General features: G+C 46.4%; 1 protein-coding gene across 1 annotated transcript in view; it reads right to left on the reverse strand.

Annotated features, from left to right (window-relative positions):
• Positions 1–4,320: 4,320 nt before the first annotated feature.
• Positions 4,321–26,437, reverse strand: part of LOC146867180 (small serum protein 3-like) — a 58,614-nt gene continuing 36,497 nt past the window's right edge. The window contains exon 4 of the mRNA XM_085603768.1: positions 4,321–4,540. Coding sequence (XP_085459894.1) covers positions 4,513–4,540 — 28 coding nt within the window. The 3' untranslated portion in view covers positions 4,321–4,512. The remainder of the gene's footprint in view (positions 4,541–26,437) is intronic.

The following is a 26,437-nucleotide window of genomic DNA, read 5'->3' on the forward strand; positions in this document are numbered from 1 at the left end:
GGTCGAGGACCCCCCGACCGAGGGAGTCAGAGCAGTCCCCGCCGAGGGTCCTCCCGTCCCCCCATCGGGAGGGTCAGTCGCCAGCGACGAACCCTCACCGTCAGACACCACCCCGGTCCCCGAGGTAGGCGATCTGGCTGAATTGGCCCCGTGGCGCCACGAGGGCGGGCCCACCCGGGAGGAGTTCTGCCGGGAGCAAGCCACCTGTCCTTCCCTGGTCGGACTACGGCACCAGGCCGAGGGCCAAGCCGCAGGCGACCAGACCGGAACACACCGAGTTTATTGGGAGAATAACCTCTTGTACAGTGAGCAGAAGTCGGTGGAGCTAGGATCCGTCCGGGTGCTGGTTGTACCCCTACGCTTCCGAGACTTCCTCCTGGGCTTGGCCCACGACGTCCCCCTCGCCGGCCACCTGGGTCAAGACAAAACCTACAGCCGTCTCGTGACTCACTTTTACTGGCCTAGGATGAGAGTCGCTATAGAAGCCCACTGCAAGTCCTGTCCCACGTGCCAGGTTAGTGGGAAGAGTGGGGGGAAGCGCAAGGCTCCCCTCCAACCCTTCCCGGTCGTCAGTACCCCATTCGAAAGAGTCGGAATCGACATCGTGGGGCCCCTGGATCCCCCCACCTCCCAAGGTCACCGTTTCATTCTGGTCCTAGTGGATCACGCCACCCGATACCCTGAGGCGATCCCCCTACACACTGTCACGGCTCCCGTGGTGGGCCGAGCCCTGATGGGGATCTTTTCCCGGGTGGGTTTCCCCCGCGAGGTCGTGAGCGATCGCGACACTAATTTTATCTCAAAATACATGACGTCCCTTTGGCAACAATGTGGGGTGTCCTATAAGTTCACCACCCCGTACCATCCCCAAGGGAACGGCCTAGTAGAAAGGTTTAATCGGACTCTGAAGGGGATGATCAACGGCCTAGAAGAACCCCTCCGGCGTAAGTGGGACGTCCTGCTCCCCTGCCTCCTGTTCGCTTACCGGGAAGTCCCACAGAAGTCCTTGGGGTTCAGCCCGTTTGAATTACTATATGGACACCCCGTCCGAGGTCCCCTCAGCTTGGTTAAGGAAGGGTGGGAGGCAGCACCCCAGTCCACCCCACGAGATGTGTTCCAATACGTTCTGGCCCTCCGGAATCAGACCAGGAAGTTCCGAGAGCTGGCCGAGGCCAACCTGGAGGCAAGCCAAGAAGAGATGAAGCGCTGGTACGACCAGAATGCCACTTTGGTCGAGTTCCAGCCGGGCCAGCAGGTATGGGTCATGGCCCCCGTGAAGCCTGGCGCCCTCCAGGACAAGTGGACCGGGCCCTTCAAAGTGATTGAGCGGAAGAGTCCAGTCACGTACTTGGTGGACGTCCAGTCGCCCCGGGATCCCCTGCGGGTCCTACACGTGAACCGCCTCAAGCCTCACTTCGTACAGACGGAACTGAGCCTCCTGCTGGCCACCGATGACAGGGCCGAAGATGAGTCCGATCCCCTCCCGGACCTCCTGTGTGTCAAGGAGAAGGATGGCTCCGTGGAAGGAGTGAACCTCTCCCCATCCCTCACTGACCAGCAACAAGCGGACTGTCGCCAGCTCCTAGGACAATTCTCCGACCTCTTCTCCCTGATCCCCCGAGTCACCGACTGGTGTGTCCATGACGTAGACTCCGGGGACAGCCCGCCAGTAAGACACCGAGCCTACCGAGTCCCTGACCGAGTCCGGTCCTGCATTCAAGCTGAAGTCTCGAAGATGTTGACCCTGGGGGTGATCGAGCCATCCGATAGTCCCTGGGCCAGCCCCGTGGTCCTAGTTCCGAAGGCAGCGGCCCCCGGTGTCGCCCCCGAGCTCCGATTCTGCGTGGACTACCGGGGGCTCAATGACGTCACCCGGGCCGATGCCCACCCCATCCCCCGGGCCGACGAGCTCATTGACCGACTCGGGGCGGCCCGGTTCCTCAGCACATTCGACCTCACCTGCGAATACTGGCAGATTGCGCTCACAGAGGAAGCCAAGGAGCGGTCCGCCTTCTCCACCCCAGATGGGCATTATCGCTTCCGCGTAATGCCCTTCGGAATGAAAAATGCCCCGGCCACCTTCCAGCGACTGGTGAATAGGGTCCTGGCCGGGATGGAACAGTTCAGTGCGGCCTATCTAGACGACATCGCCGTTTTCAGTTCCGGATGGAGTGAGCACCTCCAGCACCTCCGGAGAGTGTTAACCGCCCTGCGCCAGGCAGGCCTCACAGTAAAAGCCAGCAAGTGCCAGATTGGGCAAGGATCAGTAGTCTACCTGGGGCACCAGGTCGGGAGCGGTCAGGTCGCCCCTCTACAGCCAAAGATTGACGCCATCCTAGCCTGGGAACCACCCACCACCCAAACGGAGGTCCGAGCCTTCCTGGGCCTCACTGGCTACTACCGAAGATTCATCCGGGGGTATGGCAGCCTGGTTGGCCCCCTCACCGAACTCACATCAAAAAAACAGCCCAAGAGGGTGCAGTGGACGACTGCCTGCCAGGAAGCGTTCGATGCCCTAAAGAAGGCCATGTGCACGGCCCCCGTCCTCCAGGCTCCCGACTACTCCAAGGAGTTTGTAGTCCAGACCGATGCCTCCGAGCATGGCATTGGAGCCGTCCTGTCCCAGGTGAATGACCAAGGCCTAGACCAGCCCATCGCCTTCCTCAGCCGGCGGCTGTTGCCCAGAGAACAGAGGTGGAGCACCATTGAGCGCGAAGCATTTGCCGTAGTCTGGGCCCTCAAAAAGCTGCGCCCTTACCTGTTTGGCACCCATTTCAAAGTACAAACCGACCATCGGCCCTTGCGATGGCTCATGCAGATGCGAGGAGAAAACCCCAAGCTACTGCGGTGGTCAATCTCCCTCCAGGGGATGGATTTCACCGTAGAACATCGCCCTGGTACGGACCACGCCAACGCTGACGGTCTCTCCCGGTTCTTCCGCCTCAGCGAAGAGAACCCCCCAAGATGATGGGTAGTTCTCTCCGGCTTTCAGCTGGGGGGGACGCGTGTTAGACCCGGCCTCGTAGCATGGCTCTTCCTGTCCTCGCACTACCTAACCTGGTACCAGGGACCCCAAGCACACGGCCCAGCCGATCCTTCCCACCAGAACACACACACGCGACCCGGGCCTCCCCATCCATGGCCTCTCTCCTTTCAGCCACCCCGGGCACGCGTGCCCACTTTGTGCACCAAGATGGCCGCCCGGCCCCAGCACAACCCGGGCCTAGAGGCGCCACTCCGGCTGGAGGACATCACGCTTCCAGGGGATGAGAGAGGGAGGAGCAGTTTCTATCGCACCTCTGAACCCCCCTGGGACGATGGGTTTCGATCGGCCCTCCGGCCTCCCTGAGGGCTGGCTCCACGCCTGCTGGGTGTCTGGGACTCCTCCCGACCCGGCCCTGAAAGGATCAAAAGACAATGGCAGGAAACCTCGACAAGCGACTCCCAGGTGACAAGACCCCTGCCTGCACAGACTCCGGACATCAAAGAGGGGTCGACCTATAACAAGGGGTGCTCTGGGACTGTCCGGCAGATTCGCCTTGGAACATCTGAGCCCTGCTGAGTGACTCGCGGCTCCCCGAAGAACGTAAGACCTCCGAACTTGTGCTTGAGCCCTGCTGAGTGACTCGCGGCTCCCCGAAGAACGTAAGACCTCCGAACTTGTGCTTGAGCCCTGCTGAGTGACTCGCGGCTCCCCGAAGAACGTAAGACCTCCGAACTTGTGCTTGAGCCTTGCTGAGTGACTCGCGGCTCCCTGAAGAACGTAAGACCTCCGAACTTGTGCTTGAGCCCTGCTGAGTGACTCGCGGCTCCCTGAAGATCGTGAGACCTCCGAACTTGTGCTTGAGCCTGCTGAGTGATTCGCGGCTCCCCCTGACTCTCTTTGGTCCCGCCGGACCCCATGACGACAAGCGTATCCCCCAGCTCGAGGATTGTGAGCTGTGCGCCGGGTACGCTCCTGCATTTGATCCGATCCCCCCCAAAGACTGTCCCGCTACCTCCTACCCCCGCCAAGACTCTGTGAGCCCACGCTTTGCTTGTAAATATCTGCCTTGCTGATCATAAAGATCCTCCCGCTTCGATTTGATAAAGCTTGAAGCCTAAGAACCCCCGGTGTGGTGTCTCTTTGTCGTGTGGTGCCAAGTGTACGATCCTAGGTACGAGATTCCTCCCCTGCGGAATCTACCGCCAGTGCCCGGCTACGATACCTTGAGGGTGGGTCCCAGGACAGTCAGGGCCCCCTCCGGGCTCCCCTGAGGTCGCCTTCTAACAGTTAAAAAAAACAGAAAAGCAAATGTGCACAACAACAGACTCAGTGGAAACCATCTTTCTTAATATTTTATTTGAAAGCTACATCAGGGTTGGTTGTAGCAGATATCAGTTTTAATTCAAATTAACCATAGCAGTGCTGGTTTTATGAGTGAAATTGTGTGAAATAGTCGGAGTCATAACTACTGGATCCTTTGACCTCACATTATGCATGAATTTGTATTTATGGAGATTCCTTTTTCACTATGGATTGCACTCTGGAACCTCAAACCTGTAACAGACAAACACAACATATATTAATAGTTTTAGGTGTGTGGGGTCCATAGATAAACCACAATATTAATACATTAAGGTTGATCATTACAATAAACGTCAGAGATTGGAAAACACGGTGGTCACCTCCATAAAGTAATTTAATAGCATGTTTATAAAGCCTCGTGCATGGTTTGAGTTGCGTTGACAAGCGATTTGGAGTTTGAAGGTTGAACAAAACAAAGACTTTGGTTGTGCGATGCAAGAAGGTTTTTCTTACTTCAATATATGAGATTAAGTTCATTTGGGTGCAGTTAAAGAAACAACTGTGATTTATTTAACATGCCAATTCGCAATTTAACAGTTCGAATCTCCTATAAAGATAACAGTGGGAACTAGACATCCCTGCAATCCTATGCACCTCTGCAGAAGCCTGTGGGGAACTTGAAAGGTGCAGGCTTTAGTTATGCCTGGAATGGACAGTCCAACAAGGTCAATACAGTGAATGTCCCTGAGAGGCCTAATGAAAGTATCTGCTATCATCTGTGTAATTTGAGGTGTGGGTGATAAAATACAAAATGTCCAATCATAATTATTTCCTTCTGAAGTCGCAACCAAACTCTATTATGAAGCTATCAAAAATGTATCTTCAAACTTTAAAAGCAAACACCAAGGTCATCTTCAAATTGATCAAACGTTGTCAATCATTCATTAAGTAAAACTGCTTTATTCTCATTATACTGGCTATTGTATTGATAAACAGTGATTAGATTTTCTAACCCCAGCCTGGAAGCCACTTCCACTTTTGAAAGCTTTATTTAATGTGCTCTTCTTTCTTTGTACTGATTTGTTTTTCTCTTGATGTTTTGGTTGTACAATAATTGTAATATATCTTGAACATGGCTCATCAGGGGACTGAATATGGAAGATGTCATGGTTGTATACATGCAATTCCCCACAGTATGTCACCATTACTTCGCAGTTTTTACATAATTAGGGGCATATCAACAACAACCGGCGATAATTTTCGCTGAGCACACTTAGCGCCAGGATAATTATCGCCGGCTAGCGCCGATTTTTATCGCTGAGATAGCGTGCTATTAGCAACGCTTATCTCATCAGCGATAAAAATCCTGGCGCTAACTGGCTAACGTGAGATTATCGCTGGAAACCCAGCGATAATCTCACGTTAGCTTGTTGATAGGGACTCACAAACTTAGCCATGATATCCACCTCCCATAGGCTTTTCGGCTGAAAACGGCCACTAAAGCGGCTATAATTTTTTATCGCCTCGTTGTAAATATGCCCCCATGTCATTACATCGCAGGTAAACACACCGGGAGTCTGACATAAAGGGTGACATTGTAGTATTCGACTTCGCAGGGCTTTAGTTCACAGCCAAGTTAAAGGCTGATTTAGAGTTTGGCAGATGGGGTGCTATCACAACGTGAAGGATATCCCGTCCGCCGTCTTACAACTCCATTAGGATATGATGCACTTGCAATACGGAGGATGAGATATTCATCACGTTGTGACAGACGAACCAATCTGCCGAATTCAAAATCAGGCCCTTAGTGTTTCATGATTTCAAGGGCCTTAACAATATCATATATAGATTTATGGGAAAAACGAATTCTTGCAACCTTACCTGAGAAGCAATATAAGCGTGATGGAATAACCTGCAATGTAAGATGCTCCTCGTGTAATGACTGCGATGTAAATCACTCCGAAGTAGCACCTTACATTCATGGCCATCTGTTTGGATATCAAACATATTATGTCCAATTTGTCAAGCACTAATACCTGCCTTTATATCTGCCAGTGCCCATTCCATTCAACCTAATTTGTTCTTTTGAGGGTTTATTTTACATCTCTCACTCAAATTCCTGTAATTTTGTTAACCATCTCTTATTTAAACGTTTTACCTGCAGTGCGTAAAACTATGCAAAGGACATCAAGTGCTAAATAGATAGGTGCTTCCCATGTTTTCACAGCAGCAGAATAACACCAGGTTTTCTGACATTCTCAGCACTTAATCAGCTGATGGGAGAAGTTGTTACTGCTGCATATGGCCGTTTATACTTGGGACTGGTCAGCAGGAAATAATCTGACATACGAGGACCCGGCTATTATTAGGGCAATGAATGTGGATGACTGACAGAACACTCCGATGCATACAAATGGATCTTAGTATCCTCTACACAGATTAAATAGAATATACGGATATGATAAATATCTACCGATGAGGTCAGATGAGCCTGAAAAGTAGGGACATACCATGACACATAGCGTGGGAGTGGAAACCATATAGTGAAGCGCTTATTCAGACCACCACCAGTCACACTTTTCTTATCTTCTCACAATTCAGTTGACCCAGCAGTACCGCCATGGTGCTGATGGATACAATAAGGCTTATAAGAATAGGATGGTTAGTGCGGTCAGTAGTTTCCGAAAGGTCCTTATAGATAGGTCATTAGTGCTCATTTTTGGGCAGAGGTGCAGGGCCAATAACCAAGTGGTCGTTTGTAGGCGGTCTGTAAGTAGATCTGTTGTTTCCTATAGATACCATTCACTTAGAGCTTTGGGTCAGCCCCCTGCTCCTTCTTGGATTGCTTTCTAGGCCAGCCTCACTAGACTGCTACAGCTTTGATGGCTTTCCTCCATATTGTTGTGTTTGTCTCACCCAGGAGCATTTGGATCACACAGTGTTTTGATACTTCCACTTCTGACAGCCGGTCTTTCCTTGTGTATTTGGGCCTCTTCATGAGACAAGTGGGTTGAGTGGTCAGCCTGACAGTTGTACACCACTGCAAGAATGCTACTGTAAATGGCTGCTGTACCGAAGAGGAACTATTCTGAAACAAAATGTATCTGTGGTGCATGGGAGAAGAATCTATTTAAGCAAGAAGCTGTTCTGTTCGGTTTTTGAAATCCTAGAGATGATTTGACTGGAATACTGCTGAGTCTGGTCTATTTCACATATTTGACATGTAACAATGTTTCAGAATTAATGTTAATGGATACCAGTAAAGTTATCAAAGAATCTGTTCATGTGTGGCGTTCTTTGAAACAACTATCTTTCAGTTGGTTTCATCATTTTTGTAACACTTAATCTGGCCTATAGCTCTTGCAGAACAATAGTAAATCACATCAATCAGAGGAACACATTGTCTGTGAATTTGTACTGGTTAGATGCCTCTGCATTTGTTTTCACCAGCAATTCTCTGAAATGAAATATGGAGGGATGTTTAACTAATTTGAATTTCAAAGACTACATATGCATTTGTTGTGCGAGTTATGGCTTTCAAGGCTGTTGCAGGAGTGATGGATTGTGCTCCTAACCATAACTTGCAAATTTCAGTTTTTCCGTTTTATTTCCTAACAACCGCTGCACTTTAAGTGTGGTTTTTGAAGTGATTTTTTTATTTTTCCCCAAAAAATGGTTGAGGTGCTATACTCAAAGCCTTCACTTTATCAAGCAAATCATTTTAATCGTAGGATTTGCAAAGCCTATGCTGAATTTTAAGATCACGCAACTTCTTTAGGTCCCGAGGACGCTCCTGGGCCCCAGAATTCACAAAACCAGCATAGGATTGCCAAATTCTGCAAACAATTGAAAAAACTAAATAAATGGGGGGGGTTAGCCATACTCACTGGGGTGGGAGCACAGCCTGAATGCAGCCCTAGCCCTGAGGTAAACCCCGCAGTGTGTTGCTCATGGCTGTGCACAACAAAGTTAGGGCACAGGGCCAGGCCAAGGGCCAGGTTCTTTGATGAACTCTGCTGAGCACAGCCAAAGACCATGGGCAGCAGGGATTTGGCTGCCTATGGGGAGTTGGGGCCAGGCCCTGGCCTATGTTAGGTGCTGCAGCCAAATGTTAGTCGCTACCAGACTTCTATTACCCTGCAGTATTTACAATATAGTAATCTCAACGGGATTACTTTCACAATAGGGTGTTTTACAACATAATAATGTTATAATGCAGGTTAGTTGGTTTAGTGATATATATACATTTGTTTTAACTTTAATTATCATTTTTGTCATGCCATACACGGAAGAACAGCAGCCCCACATCCGGGGAGTAATATAAATCACATTACAGGATTATACATTGTAGGGATAATGAGAAGCACATAGTAAAGCATAGGGGCAATTAGTTAAGGCAAATGAAAGGGAATGTATTCAATAGTCTAAACATTAAGGCCAATACTGTAAAGCAGTGTTAGCACTGACGGGGCTAGGGTCTATGAAGTCTTCTTGGGATGAATCTGAAGACACACTTAAAGTCAGGAGTCTAGCTTTGGGGTTTCAGCAGGTAGTCTCTCAGTGGCTGCCAAATGTCTTTTAGTTTGGAGATTGGAAGCATAGTGTTTGCTTATAGTGTCACAGTATATGAGACTCTGTAACCAAGCCTTAGTCTTAGGCGAGCTCCTGCCCCCCTCCCCAGTGAAGCGCGATCTCACATTTGGCCAAGAGCAGTGCAGTGGAGGTGAATTGTAGCACGCTTTAAGGTATGTCTTGAACATAGCCCAGTAAATGCTAATAACGGATCAGGTTTGAGTGTGGTGTTTAGCATCAAGGCTAGGCGGCTGAGGGCATCTCTCCAAAATGGTTCTACATAACTACATGTCCACGTCATATGGACAAAGTCAGCCCCAGCAATGAGACATTTAGGGCAGCTAGACGATCGCGTGAAGTCGAGTTGCAACAGTGTGGTTGGTGTGACGTAAGCTCTGCTTAGAAACTTATAATGTAGGAGCTTGTGGCAGCAGCTGGGAGAAATGAGGCATGTTTGAGTGCAGCAGGCATACCAAATCTTGTGAGATAGGGGCTATCCTAAATCTGTTTCCCACATGCCTATACACTTCGCAACGTGTGTTTGCAGGAGGGGTATGCAGGTATCGCATCATTTGAAAACTAGTCTGCCCTCATTGCTATCTGTAATCACTAGTGTCAGCAGAGGGAATTCCTCTGAGGCCAGCGGATACAATGGGATCTGGGCTCGCAGGGCACAATGGAGGTGTTGCAGTATGAAGTGGTCCATGTGAGTTGCATTAGTAAATCTAACATCTTCTATTTGGGAAAAGGCATGTCCGTCTGGGAATAGGTCTCCGAAAGTGTGTAGGGCATGTTGTGTCAATGTTCACTGCAGCAGCTTCTCTTCTGTTATGGGGAGCCAGTGATTGTTTGCTAATTGTATTGCTGGGGAATAAAGAATCCCACCACCCAGAAGCCAGTTAAGTTTCCACTAGGCCCAGCTAGTGGTGGATTGGATTTGGCCATCCGTCGGGCCTAGTGGTAGCCCTGTGGGGAGCATTGAGCATAATGGTGTCAGGGTAGCTTGGTCCATTTCAGGTTTGGTGTAAGGAAGGGGTGCATCTTTGTGGTGCCAGTGGTAGGTGAATTGACACTGTGAAGTTAAATAACGCAAGTGTAAGTGAGTAACGCCAAAACCACAACGCTTGTTTGGGAGTACAAGAGTGTCCCACCAAATTCAGGGCCGTCTATCCACCCAGATAAGCCTCAGTACTAGTCTCCTCAGGGTGGTGAAGAGGGAGTTGTGCGTGGGAGGAGTATGTTCAGAAAAAGTTATAAAAAACGAAGAAGGGACACCATTTTTTGCAGGGTGTCATACAAATAACATAATGTTGTATAGCCAAAGTAGCAATTGTCTTTGGCTTGAACTGAAAGCCATGGTGTAAATGTTAATCTTGGAGGTGTTGCACCAGGGGGTCCATTGCTATAATAAAAATAAGCGGTGACGGGGGCAACCCTGCCTGGTAATAGCAAAGGGGGCTGAAAGGGAGCCATTGGCTCAAATCCGGGCAGTAGGTTGTGAATGTAATAGCATGAGCAGGGAGATGATTCTCTGCATCTAACCGGGCCATTGTGTCTAGTAGAATTTGTTGAGTACAGAGAAAACAGTGCATACGTTTAAGGATGTGGAGCAGTATGGGACAAAGCCTGACTGGGAGGGGTAGATGATCTGGTCCATCAGGAGGGAAAGGCGGGTGGCATGCACTTCATTCAGCATCTTATTATCTAGAATAAGCAGTGACAATGACAAATATAAACCACTGTGCTGGGTTTCTTTGCTGGGCTTTAACAGTAAGGTGATGACTGCCTCTGGTAGCATCGGATGGAGCACCCCAGCAAAATGCCATTCCACATACATTGCGAGCAAGTGCAATGCTAAAATATGTTTGAAAGTCTTGTAGAAAATCTGGGTGAAACCGTCCAGTTCAGGGGCCTTGGATCCATCCAGCGAGTCAATTCTGAGCATTATCTCTTCTCTGGAGTTGGGTTAACTAAGGAACTGCTGTTGTGCATCAATAAGCCAGACCATTGCCACCTCAGCGAGGTATAGTGCCAACTCGGTATACTCCTCGCTCAGTTGTGAAGAATAGAAGTGGGTATAATAGCTAAGTAGCTCAGCATGGATGTCTACATTGTCACTGCCCCTTTTCCCATCATCCTGCTTTAGTTCCGGTATATATTAGGCACCTCTAGGTAGCTGTATCAATCTACCAAATTGCAGCCCAGCCTTTCGCCTTCCCCATATCAGAGAGCTTTAGCGTATTTTCCCAGATTTCTTTCCATGTACACTGCCAGTTCACGAAATTCAGGTAATAGAGCTGTGCGTTCATGTAATAGAGATACATGGCATTGTTAGGTGTCTGCATTATCCAGGTCTGCTAGTTCATACTGAATGCGGGCCAGGCTGCTGTGATTGTTGTGCAGCATCCCAGATTGCTTATCTATACATACGCCTCTGATGTAGGCCTTAAGTGCCTCCCATAGGGTAGCTTGTGACGTAAAAGATCCGTTATTAAGCTCGAAGTATACTATAATAGCTGAGTAGAGTTCAGCGTGAAATAGCTCATCATGGAGCACCATACTAGGAAAATGCCACTGGTGCTCAAGGCCTCCAATGGGGATGTGTAGTACCATCTTGGCCGGTGATTGATTGGAGAGAGTGAATGCTAGGTGTGAGATTGAGCCTAGCCACAGAGTAAGTGTGGTGGATATGAGCCAGTAGTCAATACTTGTCCATGTGCTGTGTGGTGCAGAGTGGAATATGTATGCCAGAGCAAAAGCATGTTGCGAGTGCGAGGGGTCCCTGAGAGTTTAAGTGTCGGAGATGTCGTGGAGTAAGCTCAATGAGCGGTCCTTACCCACAGGGGTAGTGGCTTTAGTGTCCAGCAAAGTATTGTGCGGCATCCGTAAATAGTCAAGTGGTGCCTTGCAAAAAAGTCACACTGGATGGCATAGGTTGGCCATGGGCAGGAGTCTGGAATCTGCCAGGTACATCAATCCGGAGGAAACAGATCTATGCTGGCTGGGGCCTGGGAGTCCGGAGGAGAGCAATCTGGTTGAGGAACGTTCCCTAGCATATTGCTCACAGAATGCAAGGGTTTCTGCTGGGTTATCAAAAAAGCGGGTCTTGTCATTTACATCCATGTGAAGGTTGGCCGGATATAGCATGCCACAGCAGAGACCCAGTTAATGTAGCCCTGCCTTGGTGTTGTTAAAATTGTGGAGGGCCTCTTGGACCGCCTCGTAAAGTCTGGAAAAAGGGAGATCGTTGTTCCTTGGTACTGGAGTGGACCTAGCTACCTTGCCAGTTGCAGCACTGTCTTGCGGTCTCCGAAATTGAGGAGCCAGGAGACAATTCGGTGTAGTGGAGTGCCTGGAGCAGTACGTGGGTCAAGGGATCTATGTGCCAGCTCCACAACAAAGGTAGATGTGAAGTTTTGCCGAAGGGGAGATGCCGTGAGGTAGATAGACAACAACAGGCAGTAGTAGCCCAATGTTGGGGCAGCAGGGAATTAATGAAAAATTTAAACAAAATGTTCAGAGAATGGGAGGTGGAAGGGGTGATGTGGATGTAGAGCAGGAGACCAGCTAAAACAAGGTAAGAGGCTTGGGGGAGAAGAGTGGTAAAGAGAAATGTGTGGAAGGAAGATGTGGATGTAAGAAGGGCAGATCCTGCAAGAAGAGGCTGGGGAAAAGGGAGAGGTTGATGTAAAGGGGACAAACCAGCAAAAAACGTTCGGGAAAAAGAAGATAAGAGGCTCAGTGGGAAAATGGGAAGAAAGGCGTAGAGCATTGATGGGAAAGATGGATGTAAGACTGGCAGAATAAGAGAGAAAGAGAGAGAGAGAAGGTAAGATGCCTGGGGAGAAATGAGAGTTGAAGAGGAGATCATGCAGAGGTGAAGTGGATATATGAGGGTGCTGCACGAGTAAAAGTGGGTAATACGTTGGTGAGAGATGAGGTGAAAAATAGAACATGGAGGAGAGATGTAAGCGGGCCGAATCAGCAAAAAAAGTAAGAGGCTGGAGAAGAGGTAAAAATGTTGTTGAACCAGTGTGTGCTGCTAAGTCCGTTGAGCGTTCTGCCGAAGTTTGCAATTCACTATCTCTTTATTTTACATGTAAAAAAAAGTCTTCATTTTGAGATTTTGTCACATCCTTCACAAAGGGTTGTGATCTTCAAACATCCTCAATGTGTCTGCTGAATTTCAATTTCGTCTCTTTGTAATCTATTACTCCTCTTGACCTTTCTATTAAATCCCACTCCCGGTGGGACCCTCTCCTGCATATGTCCTTACTGGTGGTACAGAGATCATAGTCCTGCCCTGAACTCCCTTTTCAATATCTTACTTGCCCCGTCATTAGTTCTTACCACTGTAAAAGCTAAAAAAGCTATGGTTGTTGCTCTACTCAAAAAACCTTCAGCAGGCTCAAATCTTCTACTCATCATCAGACATCTTTACTACAATTGTATTGACTTTCCCACAATATTTTTGTGTGAATGAAAAAAAAGCAGAGTGTATTGTGAGACCCTTTCTTTGGATCAGGGACAATAGGTGAAAAATTGACAGCCTCTGGGCAGGATAACATTGTTTATGATTGCTGTTTCAGAACTTGACTATTTAATTTCAGTTGGATAAGTTATTGCTTCTAGAAACTTGTCTCTCCAAAGGTGGCAATAGCGAGCTGTCAAAGCTTACTCCAGGAGTTTATAAAGGCATTGGAACTCAAACACAGTATGTCATATTAATAATACCAGATAAGCACCTTATTCAACCAGTCTAGCTATGTCTTTCAAAAGTCACTGATTTAGAGCAAGTGGGTATGGAATGAAACACTAAAACGTGTTCTGTGACTAATAGTCCCCCAATACCCAACAAAAGTCTTACAATATCTCTGTGTGTGCAAAGTGTCATGCAAAGTGATCATGGACAGTTGCTGCCCATCAAGACTTAAGTGCCGCGAGACACAGGAAATGGGTTAAATTCAGGTAGGAAAGGCAGAGAATCCACAGGTGACTGACGGGCCTTGGCCGGGCCACTTGGTGAGATGATTGTTTTTATTACTATGGATAAACTGGGCTCTTTGCTTGGGCTGGCTTGGGTGCTGGTGCACAACCCAAAAGGCTGTTGCAGCCTTAAAGTTGGTATGCACAGAGTCACCCTGACTGTGCTTGCAAAGTCAGCCGGCACACTGGCGTCTGCAGAATGACAATGGACCACCTGGGCAATCACAGTATGATGTGCGCCTCCTCCCACAACAAATAATCCCAAACCTCATTGAGTGACAAGGAGGCCTGATGAAATGGCTGCTTTTCAGGTGCACAATCAGAATTGGCTTCCTGTGGGAGGAGAGGGGAAGAAGGGAGTGCACAGGAGGTGGGGGCTATGAGGAGGAGGGCAGCTGAGAAATGAGAGGGCTTTCCATAGAGTAAAATAATGCACAGGGAGTGATCTGCCAAACACTCACCCTATGTGACTAGGTAGCCAATAGGTTCAGGGAATCAGATCTAACTTTGGAGGTTAGAAGACCAACGGTATTTTGTTAGGTACCTAGGGAGTGACAAGTGTGGGAAATGGGCTCGCACTAAATCATCTCTTTAATCAAGATTCAAAGGATTTACCTGAGGGCAGGCACAGTTTGGTTATTACTTCTTAAGTTAAAAATGTGTTGAGTTGCATGGTTCTGGTCGTTTTGCAATTTGGCGACATGGGCCTGATTTAGATTTTGGCGGATGGGTTACTCTGTCACAGTGGTGATGGATATCCCATCGGCCGAAATATAAATCCCATAGGACATAATGGGAATTATATTTTGGCAGGTGGGATATCTGTCACCGTCATGACAGAGTAGCCCGTCCACCAAAATCTAAATCAGACCCTTACTGTTTTTTAAACTGTAAGTCTTACTTCAGCTTTATTTTGCAAGTAAAGCACCACCTCACCCAACCTACCTATTACTTGCTGCTCCATTTCCTTTCTATATATCTGCAAACTGTCATAGGTCTACTATAGTAAGCCCTTTTTGTTTTGTTGCTTTAATGTATCTCTTTAATGATTGGTTCCCAGTATAGCTTTGGCTGTCTTTTTTCCCTGGTCACAAATGTCTTCCCCTTTTTAGCCATCTGTTCTGTATATCTTGAAGTTCGTTCATCTCTTTGCATCTCTTAAAAATGTAGTTCGAGAGTAATTGTTTTGATTAGGTGCCCAGAATGCAGTTGTGGCCCAGCCTTTGGTGCTTCCGCCTGCCAATATATTAGCCGCCCACCCTGTGTGTGATATTTGTGCTGCCTCCTCTTTTCATCTTTCGGAGTCGGTGCTTTCTGATGTTTGCTGGTTCTCTTGCAGTCACTTACCCAATCTAGCATATATATGTTGCACTGATACCTCATGCCTGCTTAAAACGAAATGCCTCATTTTCAAATTCACTAGTGTAAAGGGGGAGCAGGGGAGTCAGCCAGTTTGATTAATGTAATGTATTCCCATGTTATATAGCTTTAAAATATAAGAACGTATTCTTTTAGGATTATTATTTATATTTTTAGCCAGATAGCCTATCATTTAATGGCTAATTCAGGTGCTGGTAATTTAGACAATGCAGTTACGCTGTAAAGTTGGGCAAATTTGAACAAAAGCAATCTCAACTATCCTTTGAAGGGTAGAACCCTTTAAAGTTGCAGTCAAAAGAGGGGGACATCGATGACATCAACAGTGACTCACAACAATGAAACAGTGGACATGGATGTTAAAAGACTGTTAGTAGGCATAAAACTTAGTCTCTCGTTGAATGGTACCAAGATAGATACCCTCATGCATCACATAGACCGGATAATTGAGAGGGTAGACAAATGTGTAGAGCTCCTATATATGTCTGAATGTCATGTATAAGAAATTGAAGATGAACATACTGAGCAAGCTAAAAAGATGCGCCAAATGGTTGAAGACCCAGCGGCTGTGCATGCAAAAAATGAAGATTTGGAATTTAAGTCATGGAGCAACAATTTGCAAATTATGGGGATTTCTTTGTCGAACAACACAGGCTTGATGTTGCTTTATGTAGAACTGCAACTAAAATCAATGTTTCAGGGAAAACCACTTCTCCAACATGCTTGCGGTGGAGGGCAGGCTCACTAGACGTTGACACCAAGGCCCCCGCCAGCCGCCACCAGAACTCATACTGTAGTGAGACTAAATTATGGATGCTGTGGCACTGCCTTAAAGGTGGCACATGAGCGAGTGGGAGCTCTGCACCATGTGAGAATTAATATTCACTCTTCTCCAATTTCACTGGCACTGTCCAGAAGGCGCAAATGGCCTTCCCAGTAAAAATATGATGCAACTGGGAATGGATTATGCAATGCTCTTCCCCTCCAAACTTAAGGTCAAGCATAAGGACGCACAACTGTTGTTTGCAGGACCCTAAAGGGGTGATGGTGTTCCTTCAGTCAAGTGTGAGGAAACCTCCTACCTAGTGAGAATATGAGCCGGGGGAATCCCTCCATGAACCCTTTGAAGACAATGACTGATATATACATCAAGTAAGCTGTGCTGTAAACTAAGCCCCCTAGGACTGAGGCATAGAAGTCTTGATGGGGGTGATTAAAGACAAACATCGGGTGACACACTGGTACAGATCTTCCGAGACATATTTTCTATTGTAACTGGCATGCATATGCCAAACAAATATGCTGTCATTTGTACATAGAACAGCTTCAAAGCATTTACTAAGTATTGGTTAGTATGTGTAACCCTATCCTGGTTCATGGAATTCATAGTTGTTGGTCGCTGGCACAGGAGTGTATGGGGTGGGAACTTAAAAGACACACTGAAAATTTGGTTTACTGGTGTAGATGGGGCATTTTTTGGGGTTGTTTTGAGCTGCCTATATTGTATTGTTCTACAGTACAGGAATGTGCATGAGTGAGTGGAGGTCCATCACTTTGAGGAGATTCAGAAAAGTTCAGAACTCAGATAATAGCTGCAATCCCAGGTGAATGAGAGTTAGGTAAGGCACAAAACAGTGAATATGCAAAGTGGTAAGTTATGATTACTTCCCTGGAATGTGCAGGGATTGAACAACCCAAAAATGGCTAGACAAGGTCTGTCATATCTCAATGGACATTCTATTGATTCTTACATTCAGGATTCACACCTTACGGCTGTCACCGAGCGGGGATTCACTTGTAGCTGAGGAACGCACAGATATTTTGCATCTTATAACTCTTCTTCAAGGAGAGTTACTATTCTTATTAGACTTTTGTATCAAACAGCAGGAGCAGAAACCCATAAACCACGTTGAGAATAGGGTAAGTGTATAAAAGAAGACAACAATTTCTCAACTGGTATCATTTAAAGAAGACAGTTAGGAATGTATGTACAAAACATTATAAGAAAGAAGGAGAGACTCTCAGTCAGTTTTCTTTGAAAAATATGCACATGGAATTATGTATTTAGCAAACAGAAATGACAAGGGAAAAAGGAAAAAAAGTTAAAGAATATAAAGGACAAATTACAGTTGTAACAGCACTGCAAGCAAAATAAATTTGCGTGAACAACCCGAATTGTACTTGGTGCTCGAGTGTGTTCGTGACACAACGGTGTGGCGACGCAAGTGACAATGTGAATTCAGCTAGGAACGGCGCAAAGTGAAGTGAAGTGAACAAATATACAGTGAAATCATAGGTTCTAGTCAGAAGTTTTCAAATATTTTGGTAATTAATAAGCAATTATTCAGAGAACCACATGAGAAGTGCGCCATCAATTGCGCTGACAGGTCGACGGCGTTTTGATCCAGTGACTTGGGATCATCATCAGGACCGGGTTGGTATGATAAAGGCGGTGCTGGGAGAGTGGAGGAGCCGTGAGAAGCTGTGCATCGGCATATCTGTGGAATCGGGTATTAATCCATCTGAATGGTTGCAAAGAGTCAAGCTCGGGAGCCGTGATTGGGATAGCATCGGCGGGGGAGCACAGACAGAACGGATTTGTGTCTGATTTGTAGTATAAATCAATCTCAGGAGCTGTATCCTGGAAAACCTCGGCAGTAAAACCACTGAGTGAGGGGTGAAGGCTCTAGTCAAGCGAGCTTCAGTCAGGCGCGGATGGCGTCTAAATCGGCCGGTATCAGCCGCGGTTCACTTGCGTCACCACACCGTTGTGTCACGAACACACTCGAGCACCAAGTACAATTCGGGTTGTTCACGCAAATTTATTTTGCTTGCAGTGCTGTTCCAACTGTAATTTGTCCTTTATATTCTTTAACTTTTGTTCCTTTTTCCCTTGTCATTTCTGTTTGCTAAATACATAATGGCATGTGCATATTTTTCAAAGAAAACTGACTGAGAGTCTCTCCTTCTTTCTTGTAATGTTTTGTACATACATTCCTAACTGTCTTCTTTAAATGATACCAGTTGAGAAATTGTTGTCTTCTTTTATTCTTGTTAGATGCACAGTCAACTTTAGATATCTGGACTGTTTTGTTGATCCTGATGGAAGTACATATTCATGCATGGTGTAATCGGAGGTCCCTAGTTGTCCTTAAAAAAAGCACTGACCCTCTAGAGTTCTATGATCATATGTTTGCTAAGTGTGATCATTTATACATGGTTATTCTTGGGGGGAGACCGCAATACTGTTCTAGAGGTTCATAAAGATTGATGTATTACCTTGGAAAGGATCCTGTTGTGGGCTGTACAGGCAATCTATACCCAGATGCTGAATTACCGTTGAATTAAATCGTGAGAAAAGGAAGAACTCATTCTACTCATCAGTACAAGATGCATACTTATGTATTTATTATTCAATATCATTCACATGTCTCTGAGATGTGCATTTACCTGCGTGCACTGTCTGATCATTCCCCTAAAGCAGTGACACTGTACCTGACATACCCGGTATATTTGGATAGGCTGTGGATCCTCCCATCATCCGCCCTACAGTTAATTCAGAAGTGGGGCAAAGGAAGGTTGATTTCTTTGCAAATAACAGGTTCTATCTTGAGTTTCTCTGTAATAAGGGATACATTGAAGTTATATAGCAGAGGGCTGTGCCTGTCAAAGAGGCATTCTGAAATCAATAAATGAAGTTGCTAGCACAGTTAGAGACAGATCTCAAATGGCTTTAAACACGCTCTGTTAAGTCACCAACCCAACAGGGGGGCTGGGAATTGGATGACAAACTTGCCCAATTTCGCACATTTTCAGGTAGAGAATCCTAGTACCTAGGAAAACATATGAAAGTCTGTTGCTATAGTGAGAGACCACCCGAGTAGAATTTTAGCTAGACGTTTAGCCCCTAAATGGGCTTCACGTGAGCTTGTGGAGGTGGAGGCAGAGGATGGCTCACGGTTTCTTACTACACTTAATTCACATCACAATTTATGCAGCTTTAAGCTGACCTCTATAATAAGTGTCAGTCGACCCAGAGGCCCATCACAAGGAGTATCTCTCTGAAGCAACTCTTGCATAGCTGGAGTCCATTAAAAGTGAGCCTCTAAATATTACCTTGACCCCAGAGGAAATTAAGGCAGCGAATAAAGAACTGCCCAATGGCATGGCGGCAGGCATCGATGGATTAACGTTAGAATTATATAGTGAATTTATTGACATCCTTGCCCAAAATTTAGTAACTATATATGACGGGGTAGGACAAAGGGGATGACAACTCCCACCTTGAGTAAAGCAGTTATTATGGTCAAGTCACCTTATAAATGTGCATCACATAGATCACTTGCCCTCTCAAATCTAAAAACAACAGTTGATGGACAGAATGCAGAAAAATGTCATACATTCACCCCAGTACAGAGATCTGGGCATAAATCCATTGTTTTTTTGCTCACCATGCCATTCCAGTTTAAACCCAGCCATATGCAAATCAGTCTTGACCCTGTGTGTCTTTTGCTTTCTCGCCCATAGTGCGCCAAGTATGCCCAGACGTGGGTCCTGGGCTCACTGTGCCACTGGAATCAAGCTATCCTGGCTGAAGAGGGGTGAAACCCCGAAACCGGTCCTAGGATGCTTGTTTCCGGTCCAGGGAGGATCTGGCTTGGCAGTTCAGGCTGGACTGTTCCCATGAGGCACAGGGTCAAGACTGATTTGCATATGGCCAGGTCTAAACTGGGGTGGCATGGTGAGCAAAAGAATGATGGATTTAACCCAGATCTGGGGTGAATGTTTTGATTTGTTCTGCATTCTGTCCATCAATTGTGTGTCTTTTGCTTTCTCGCCCTAAGTGCGCCGGGTATGCCCAACTGTGGGTCCTGGGCTCACTGTGCCACTGGAATCAAGCTATCCTAGCTGATTGTACAGGGGAGTGGCGTGTAGTACAGTATAGTTGAGTGTTGTACAGTGGAGTGTCATTGATTGCAGTGTTGAGGAGTTGAATGTGTCGTCAAGTAGAGTGTCATACAGTGGGATAGAGTGGAGAAGAGTACTGTACAATATGGGTCATAGAGTGGAGTAAAGTGGTGTAAAATGGAGTGTCATCCAGTAGCATGGTGGTGAGCCTCATACAGTGTAGTTTCATACAGTAGACTGTCGTAGAGAGGTGGGTTGTACAGTGGAATGTGGTACAGTGCCGTACAGCAGAGGACAGTGTCATAAAATAGAGTGCTGTGCCATATAGTGTAGTGTCGTGTTGTAGAGAGGAATGGAGTGGCTTGTGCTACAGTGTCATACTGTGTAGTACAGTGGCACAGAGTGGAGTAGTGTCATAGAGTAACACAGAGTGGATTAAAGTCTTGTAGTACGGAAATACATAGAGTACAGAAGGGTGTTGTACAGTGGATTGGCGTAGAGTGGAGTGTTGAACAGTGGCATAGAGTGGGGTAAAGGATTGTACAGTGGAGTGGAGGTGAGTGGAGTTGCGTAGGATAGAGTGGAGTAAAGTGTAAAACAGCGGAGTGTTATGTTGTAGAGTAGCATGGAGTGGAGTGGAGGGGGGTGGCCTAGCGTATCATACAGTGAAATAAAGTGTCATAGAGTGGAGTTCTGTGCTGTACAGTGGAGAGAACTGGCATGTCATAGAGTGTTCGAAAGTCATACAGTGTAATGGCATTGAGTGGAGTAGAGTGTTGTAGAGGAGAGTGGCGTACAGTACAGTGTCATAGAGTGTGGTAGAGTGGAGTGGCATAGATTGGAGTGGTGTAGAGTGGAATGCTTGAGTACAGTGGAGCAGAGTGGAGTAGTGTGTCATAGCGTAGAGTGGAGTAAAGTGGCTTAGCGGTAGTTGCATAGTGTGTCTTAGAGTGGAGTAGAATGTCATACAGTGGTATAGAGTGGAGAAGAGTGTTGTACAGTGAAGTGTAGGGGCATAGAGTGTACTAGTGTGTTGTAAAGTGGCATAGAGTGCAGTAGAGTGCTGTAAAGTGGACTTAGAGTAGAGTGTTGTAGAGTGGAGCAGCTTACAGTGACAGAGAAGAGTAAAGTGTTGTACAGTGGAGTGGTGCAGTGTAGAGTGGAGTAAAGTATCATACATTGGAGTGATGTCTTCTACAATACAGTGCTGTGGAGTGGAGTACAGTGGTGTAGCATAAACTGGAGCAAAGTGTCACAGAGTGGAGTGGTGTGCCGTAGAGTGCAGTGGTATGGCATGTCATAGAGTGTGAGAAACTGTCTTAGAGTACAATGGCATGGAGTGGAGTACAGTGTTGTTAAGTGGAGTGAGAATGAGTTGAGTAGAGTGTGGTAGAGTGGAGAGGCAGAGTGTTGTAGAGTCGAGTGGCATACAGTGCCGTTGAGTGGAGTGGCATAGAGTGGAGAAGTGGAGTAGAGTCGAGGAGCGTGGAGTAGTGTGTTATGGAGTGGAGTGTTGTAAATTGTGGTGGAATGGCATACAGGGAGTTGTGTAGAGTCTGGCAGAGCGGCATAGAGTGGGCTGCAGTGATGTCTGGTGACATAGACTGGAATACAGTGTTCTACAGGGAAGTAGTATAGAGTGGAGTAGAGTTTGGTAGAGTGAAGGGGGTAGAGTATCAGAGTGGAGTAGAAGGTTGTACAGCAGAATAGACTTGAGTGGCATAAACTAGAGTGGTGTAGAGTGCAATGTTGTATAGTGTCATGATGTACAGTGTTGTGTCATAGAGTATCGTGGAATAAAGAGTCATGGTGTAGAATTTTGTGGCGTACAGTGTTGTGGTATACAGTGGAGTGGTGTAGAGTAGAGTGGCATTGAGTGGAGTGGTGTACACTGTAATAGCATATAGTGGAGTGGCTTACAGTGGAATGACATAAACCGGAGTGATGTACAACGGAATAGCGTAGAGTTGTGTAGAGTTGAGGGGGTGCACTGAAGACAGGTACAGTGGAGTACCGTAGGCAGAACAGCATAGGATGATCCGGCGTAGAGTGGGGGGCATATAGTGGAATAGCGTAGTGGAGTGGCATACAGTGAAGTAGAGTATAGTGGAATAGCATAGAGTAGAGTAGAGTGCAGTAGGATTGCGTGTAGTCAAGTGGCATAGACTGGAGTGGCATACAGTGGAGTGGGTTAGAGTGGAAAAGCACACAGTTGAGAGGAGTAAAGTGGAGTGGCATACAGTGGAGTAGCATACAGTGGAATAGCAGAAAGGTGGAGCAGTGTGCAGTGGAGTTGCGTATTGTGGAATAGCATTGAGTGGAGTAGAGTACAGTGGAGTGGTGTATAGTGGAGTACACTGGAATGGCATACAGTGGAGTGGGGTGGAGTAGCATAGAGTGGAGTGGCATACTGTGGAATTGCGTAGGAGATTGGAATGGCGTACAGTGGAATAGCATACAGTGAAATGGCGTACAGTGGACTAGCATACAGTGGGGTGGCGCACGGATGTACAGGAAATTTGGCTGGAATGTACAATATGGTGTGCAGATGGGTGCAGGAGAATGATTTGCACTCCCTTATGTTTCTTCAGATTTACCAAGCAACACAGGGCAAGCTTGGTGGCCTTGTGTTGATTTGTAAATGTGACTTACTTAATGCATTGACCATGCAATACCGTCCATGACACAAGGGTAACTCAATACAGTAGTACATCTGGACCTTAGTTATATGGGCCACAGTATAATGTGGTGACTTTGTGGTATACCATGGTACATAGTGATAACAGGGAAGAATGTGATTATTTAATGGCTGTGTTTATACAATTAAAAGGCAGACATTATTTTTGCTACACTTTGTCAGTGTTCTGAGTTGGGGCCTTCGATATAGGTAAGTACTAGTTTTTTTTTGTTGTTCCTTACTTATTACCACTTTACGAAAGTAGAAATATGTATATACGTTCTTTCATTCCCACCGGACACCGGGGCTGGAGCCAGCGCCAGGGACTGCACTTCCCAGGCTCCCCCGCAACGCCGACACTGCATTCCGTGCCTGGAGGCACATAAATTAGGCACAGAGCTCCAGCTGCGCGAGACGCGCGCGGGCCAGGCCAAGCCCGGGCCCGCTATAGACTGGCAGAGGCCGGGCCGTGCTATCCCTTGACAATTTGCAGATTGGAACTGTGACATTTCTGGGTGAGCACTATCTGTTGAAAATCAACTATTAGTTTTATTCACTCTGTGCCATTGTAGTGTAAATTGGAAGTAAGAGGGACTATTTGCACGAGGTCCTTGGACTCATTTTACTTGGAAGAGTCGGGACATTGATTCCTTTTCTCTTTATTTCTTAGATGGCGTATGTGGCATGTAACCTGTTTGGTTTTGAGCTAATTTCTCCTGGTATATGCACTTTGTAAGCCCCAGAGCATTTTCACACTATTTGTTTTATTCGCTCTCAGACTAGATTCCACAGGGTCTCCCAGAGTATTACATTTTTACATACCCGTTTAGGCACAATGGGTAAGAGAAAAGCAGGATGTTTATCAAAAACAGCTGGGGCTAGGGGGGCTTTCGAAAAACAAATCCACACTGTAGAAGAATCGTTATTTCAAGGGTAAAACCCAGGTGGTGTGGTTACAAGTGTACTAAACTCTGATCTCCTTATCATTCCGGGAATGCAATTTGGAACCCCCACTGGCCTAACTCAATGTAACAGCTGTGTACAAAATGTGTCTGACCATATATACCTCTCTGACCAGGAGCGCAAATCCCGACCCCCCAAAGCGCCCCAGAAACCCGGAGGCTGTGTCTGACACACCAGGGGTAAACTCCCCAGACACCAGGATAGAAAAATTATCAAAATAGCGGAAGAAGTCAACAAAAAGTTGTAAGACTGGGAAAAGGGCTCAACACTCTTCTAATGACCATGCATATAACCACCCCGCAGAAACTACGAAGCTAACAGCCAAGATTGATGTCTTCCAAAAAACATTTAGTGACGCCATAACCAAATTATTTGATAGAGTTGTTCTTATAGAAGACATGCTGACTAAGCTTCTAGGAGTGCAACAAAATTCCCTTAAGACTAACACTCCTAATATTTTAAGTCAACCAGGCATTGAGTCATCTCCCAAGCCTGTTGATCAGAGTAGAGGGGCGGCCTACCACAAGGATTATTGAAGTAATTCAGGGAAGCCTTCCCCTTCTAAACCCAATGTTGGCCCTACTTCAATGGGCCCATCTTTATCTTGCAGAAGCAAATATGCCCAGCCACAAAAGGCAGTCAACAATCTAACTCTTCCATCTTGCTCAAGAATAATGTCAAACTCTCTGAATCGTCATGTGACAACAAGTAAACTAGATCCAGTCAACTCTAGGTTAGATCTACCACCTGCTGTAACCCCCTACACGGTAGTCCTTGCCAATGTCCCACCTTTACCACCACAGGCGAGTGAATCCTGGGACTCACAGAGAAACAAAGCACTTTACTGGTTGGGCTACAAAATAGGGTTAAAAGATGCTTTATTCACTGAATTTAAAATGGCAAGAAGGGTTAGCCGGGTTGGTGGGGATCCCAAGATAATCCCGGGCGATTGCATAGTTCTCACATGCGCATCAGTACATCTGACACAAGAGATCCTTTTTAGAGCTGGCACTGAATCCTGCACAGGTACTGACATTAATATAGTACAGCTGTGTTTCTTTTATCATCCCCCCCACTTCGAAGCAATTAAGAACTCATAGGAGTAGTCTCACAAGTACTGGATCCTATTCTTATAGCATCCCAACGTCCAACCGATTTGGCACTTTTCCGTCTCTGGAGGAAGTAGACTGACTAAATGTATCTGATTCAAACTTAATTCAACCAAGGAATGTGGTCTCACACTTAGATAGTGAATTCTTGCATCCTTTGGTTACTACTCCTTCTAATCTGGACTCTGACATTACTCCAGTGAGTGATACAGTACTTTTACCCTGCAGCCGAGGTCAATTGCCACTCACAGATCACCATCCCAATATGACAAATTCCACTATAATAAACCCTCCTAGGGAAAGCCCTCAGTCAAGACAATCCCTGCAAGGTACAATGTTCGCCGACTCACGGGTGATCATTATGTCTTGGAATCTTGCAGGGATACGCCCCAAATTAAATGAGCCTGAGTGGGGAACATTGGTGGATAATTGTCATATCTGTCTATTCCAAGAAACCTGGGCTACAGAACAGATCCAGAGGGTGGGTTTCTCTTCATTCAGTATAGAAGCTAGACGGTCCCCCTCTGGTAAATCTGCAGGGGGGGTGCTGATCTGGGTCAAGACCACTCTGGCATGCAAAATCAAGCGCTTAGATATAGATTCACAGGAGCTTCTCTGCATTGACTTGGAACCACTTAGAGGTGGCACTTTTCCTAGACTAATTAACATTTATAATTGGTTTAAAAGTCTCCGTAAGCCCTCGGACACGATGTTGTCACTTTCAAATTTCCTGGACAACCCTAATAATGGCTACCATCTCATCATCGCAGGCGATTTTAATACAACCTTTGAGCCTGTAGGTTACGTCCAGGAGATTGTTCAGGATGAAGAACATGCAAAAGGTGTCAAAAAGCTCCAACTACCACCCCTTAAAAGATGTACATGTGTTGGGCAACAAGTTCTATCGTTCACCCTTGCTTATGGGGTATGAACATGTAATGGGTGGACGCAGTCAAATGCCAACGCCAAATACACTTTTAAAAGGGGAAATATTTAGAGCGGAATTGACTACATCATAGTAGATCTTGATATCTGGCCCCTAATTAGAGACATGTGTATTCTCAACCGTGATGATAGCGATCACAACGTACTGCTTCTAAGCATTTCTGAGATTCCTACCCTTCAGCCTCAGCCACCTCGAGTGAGTATGTCACTGGCCACAACTAACAACAATAGGAGAGTAAGGTGGGCAAATGTCGTATCTGATGGAAAGGCCCTCTCACATATCTATAGTAAGGTGGCTCAAGTACTAGAGAAATGGAGCAAAGATAATATAAATGAGAACATCGTTCTCAATAGTTATCAAGAATTGTTCAACAATATCCAGCCATATTTCAGTAACAAGGGAAGGCCACCATTGCTCAGGTGCGATAATGCCCCATGGTATAAGAAAGCCTGTAAGCAATCCAGGAGAGATCTTATAGCAGCAGTGAAAGCAAGGCTTCAGTTTGATGTAATTAATAAAAGAAGACTCTACAAAAGAATGCAAGCTGAAGCTAAATGTGGTTGGGAAATAGATAACTGGAGTACTCTAGTTGAGGCTTTCAGGCAGAGGGA

Source organism: Triturus cristatus, chromosome 1_2 (genome assembly GCF_964204655.1).
Source record: "Triturus cristatus chromosome 1_2, aTriCri1.1, whole genome shotgun sequence".
Lineage (NCBI taxonomy): Eukaryota > Metazoa > Chordata > Amphibia > Caudata > Salamandridae > Triturus > Triturus cristatus.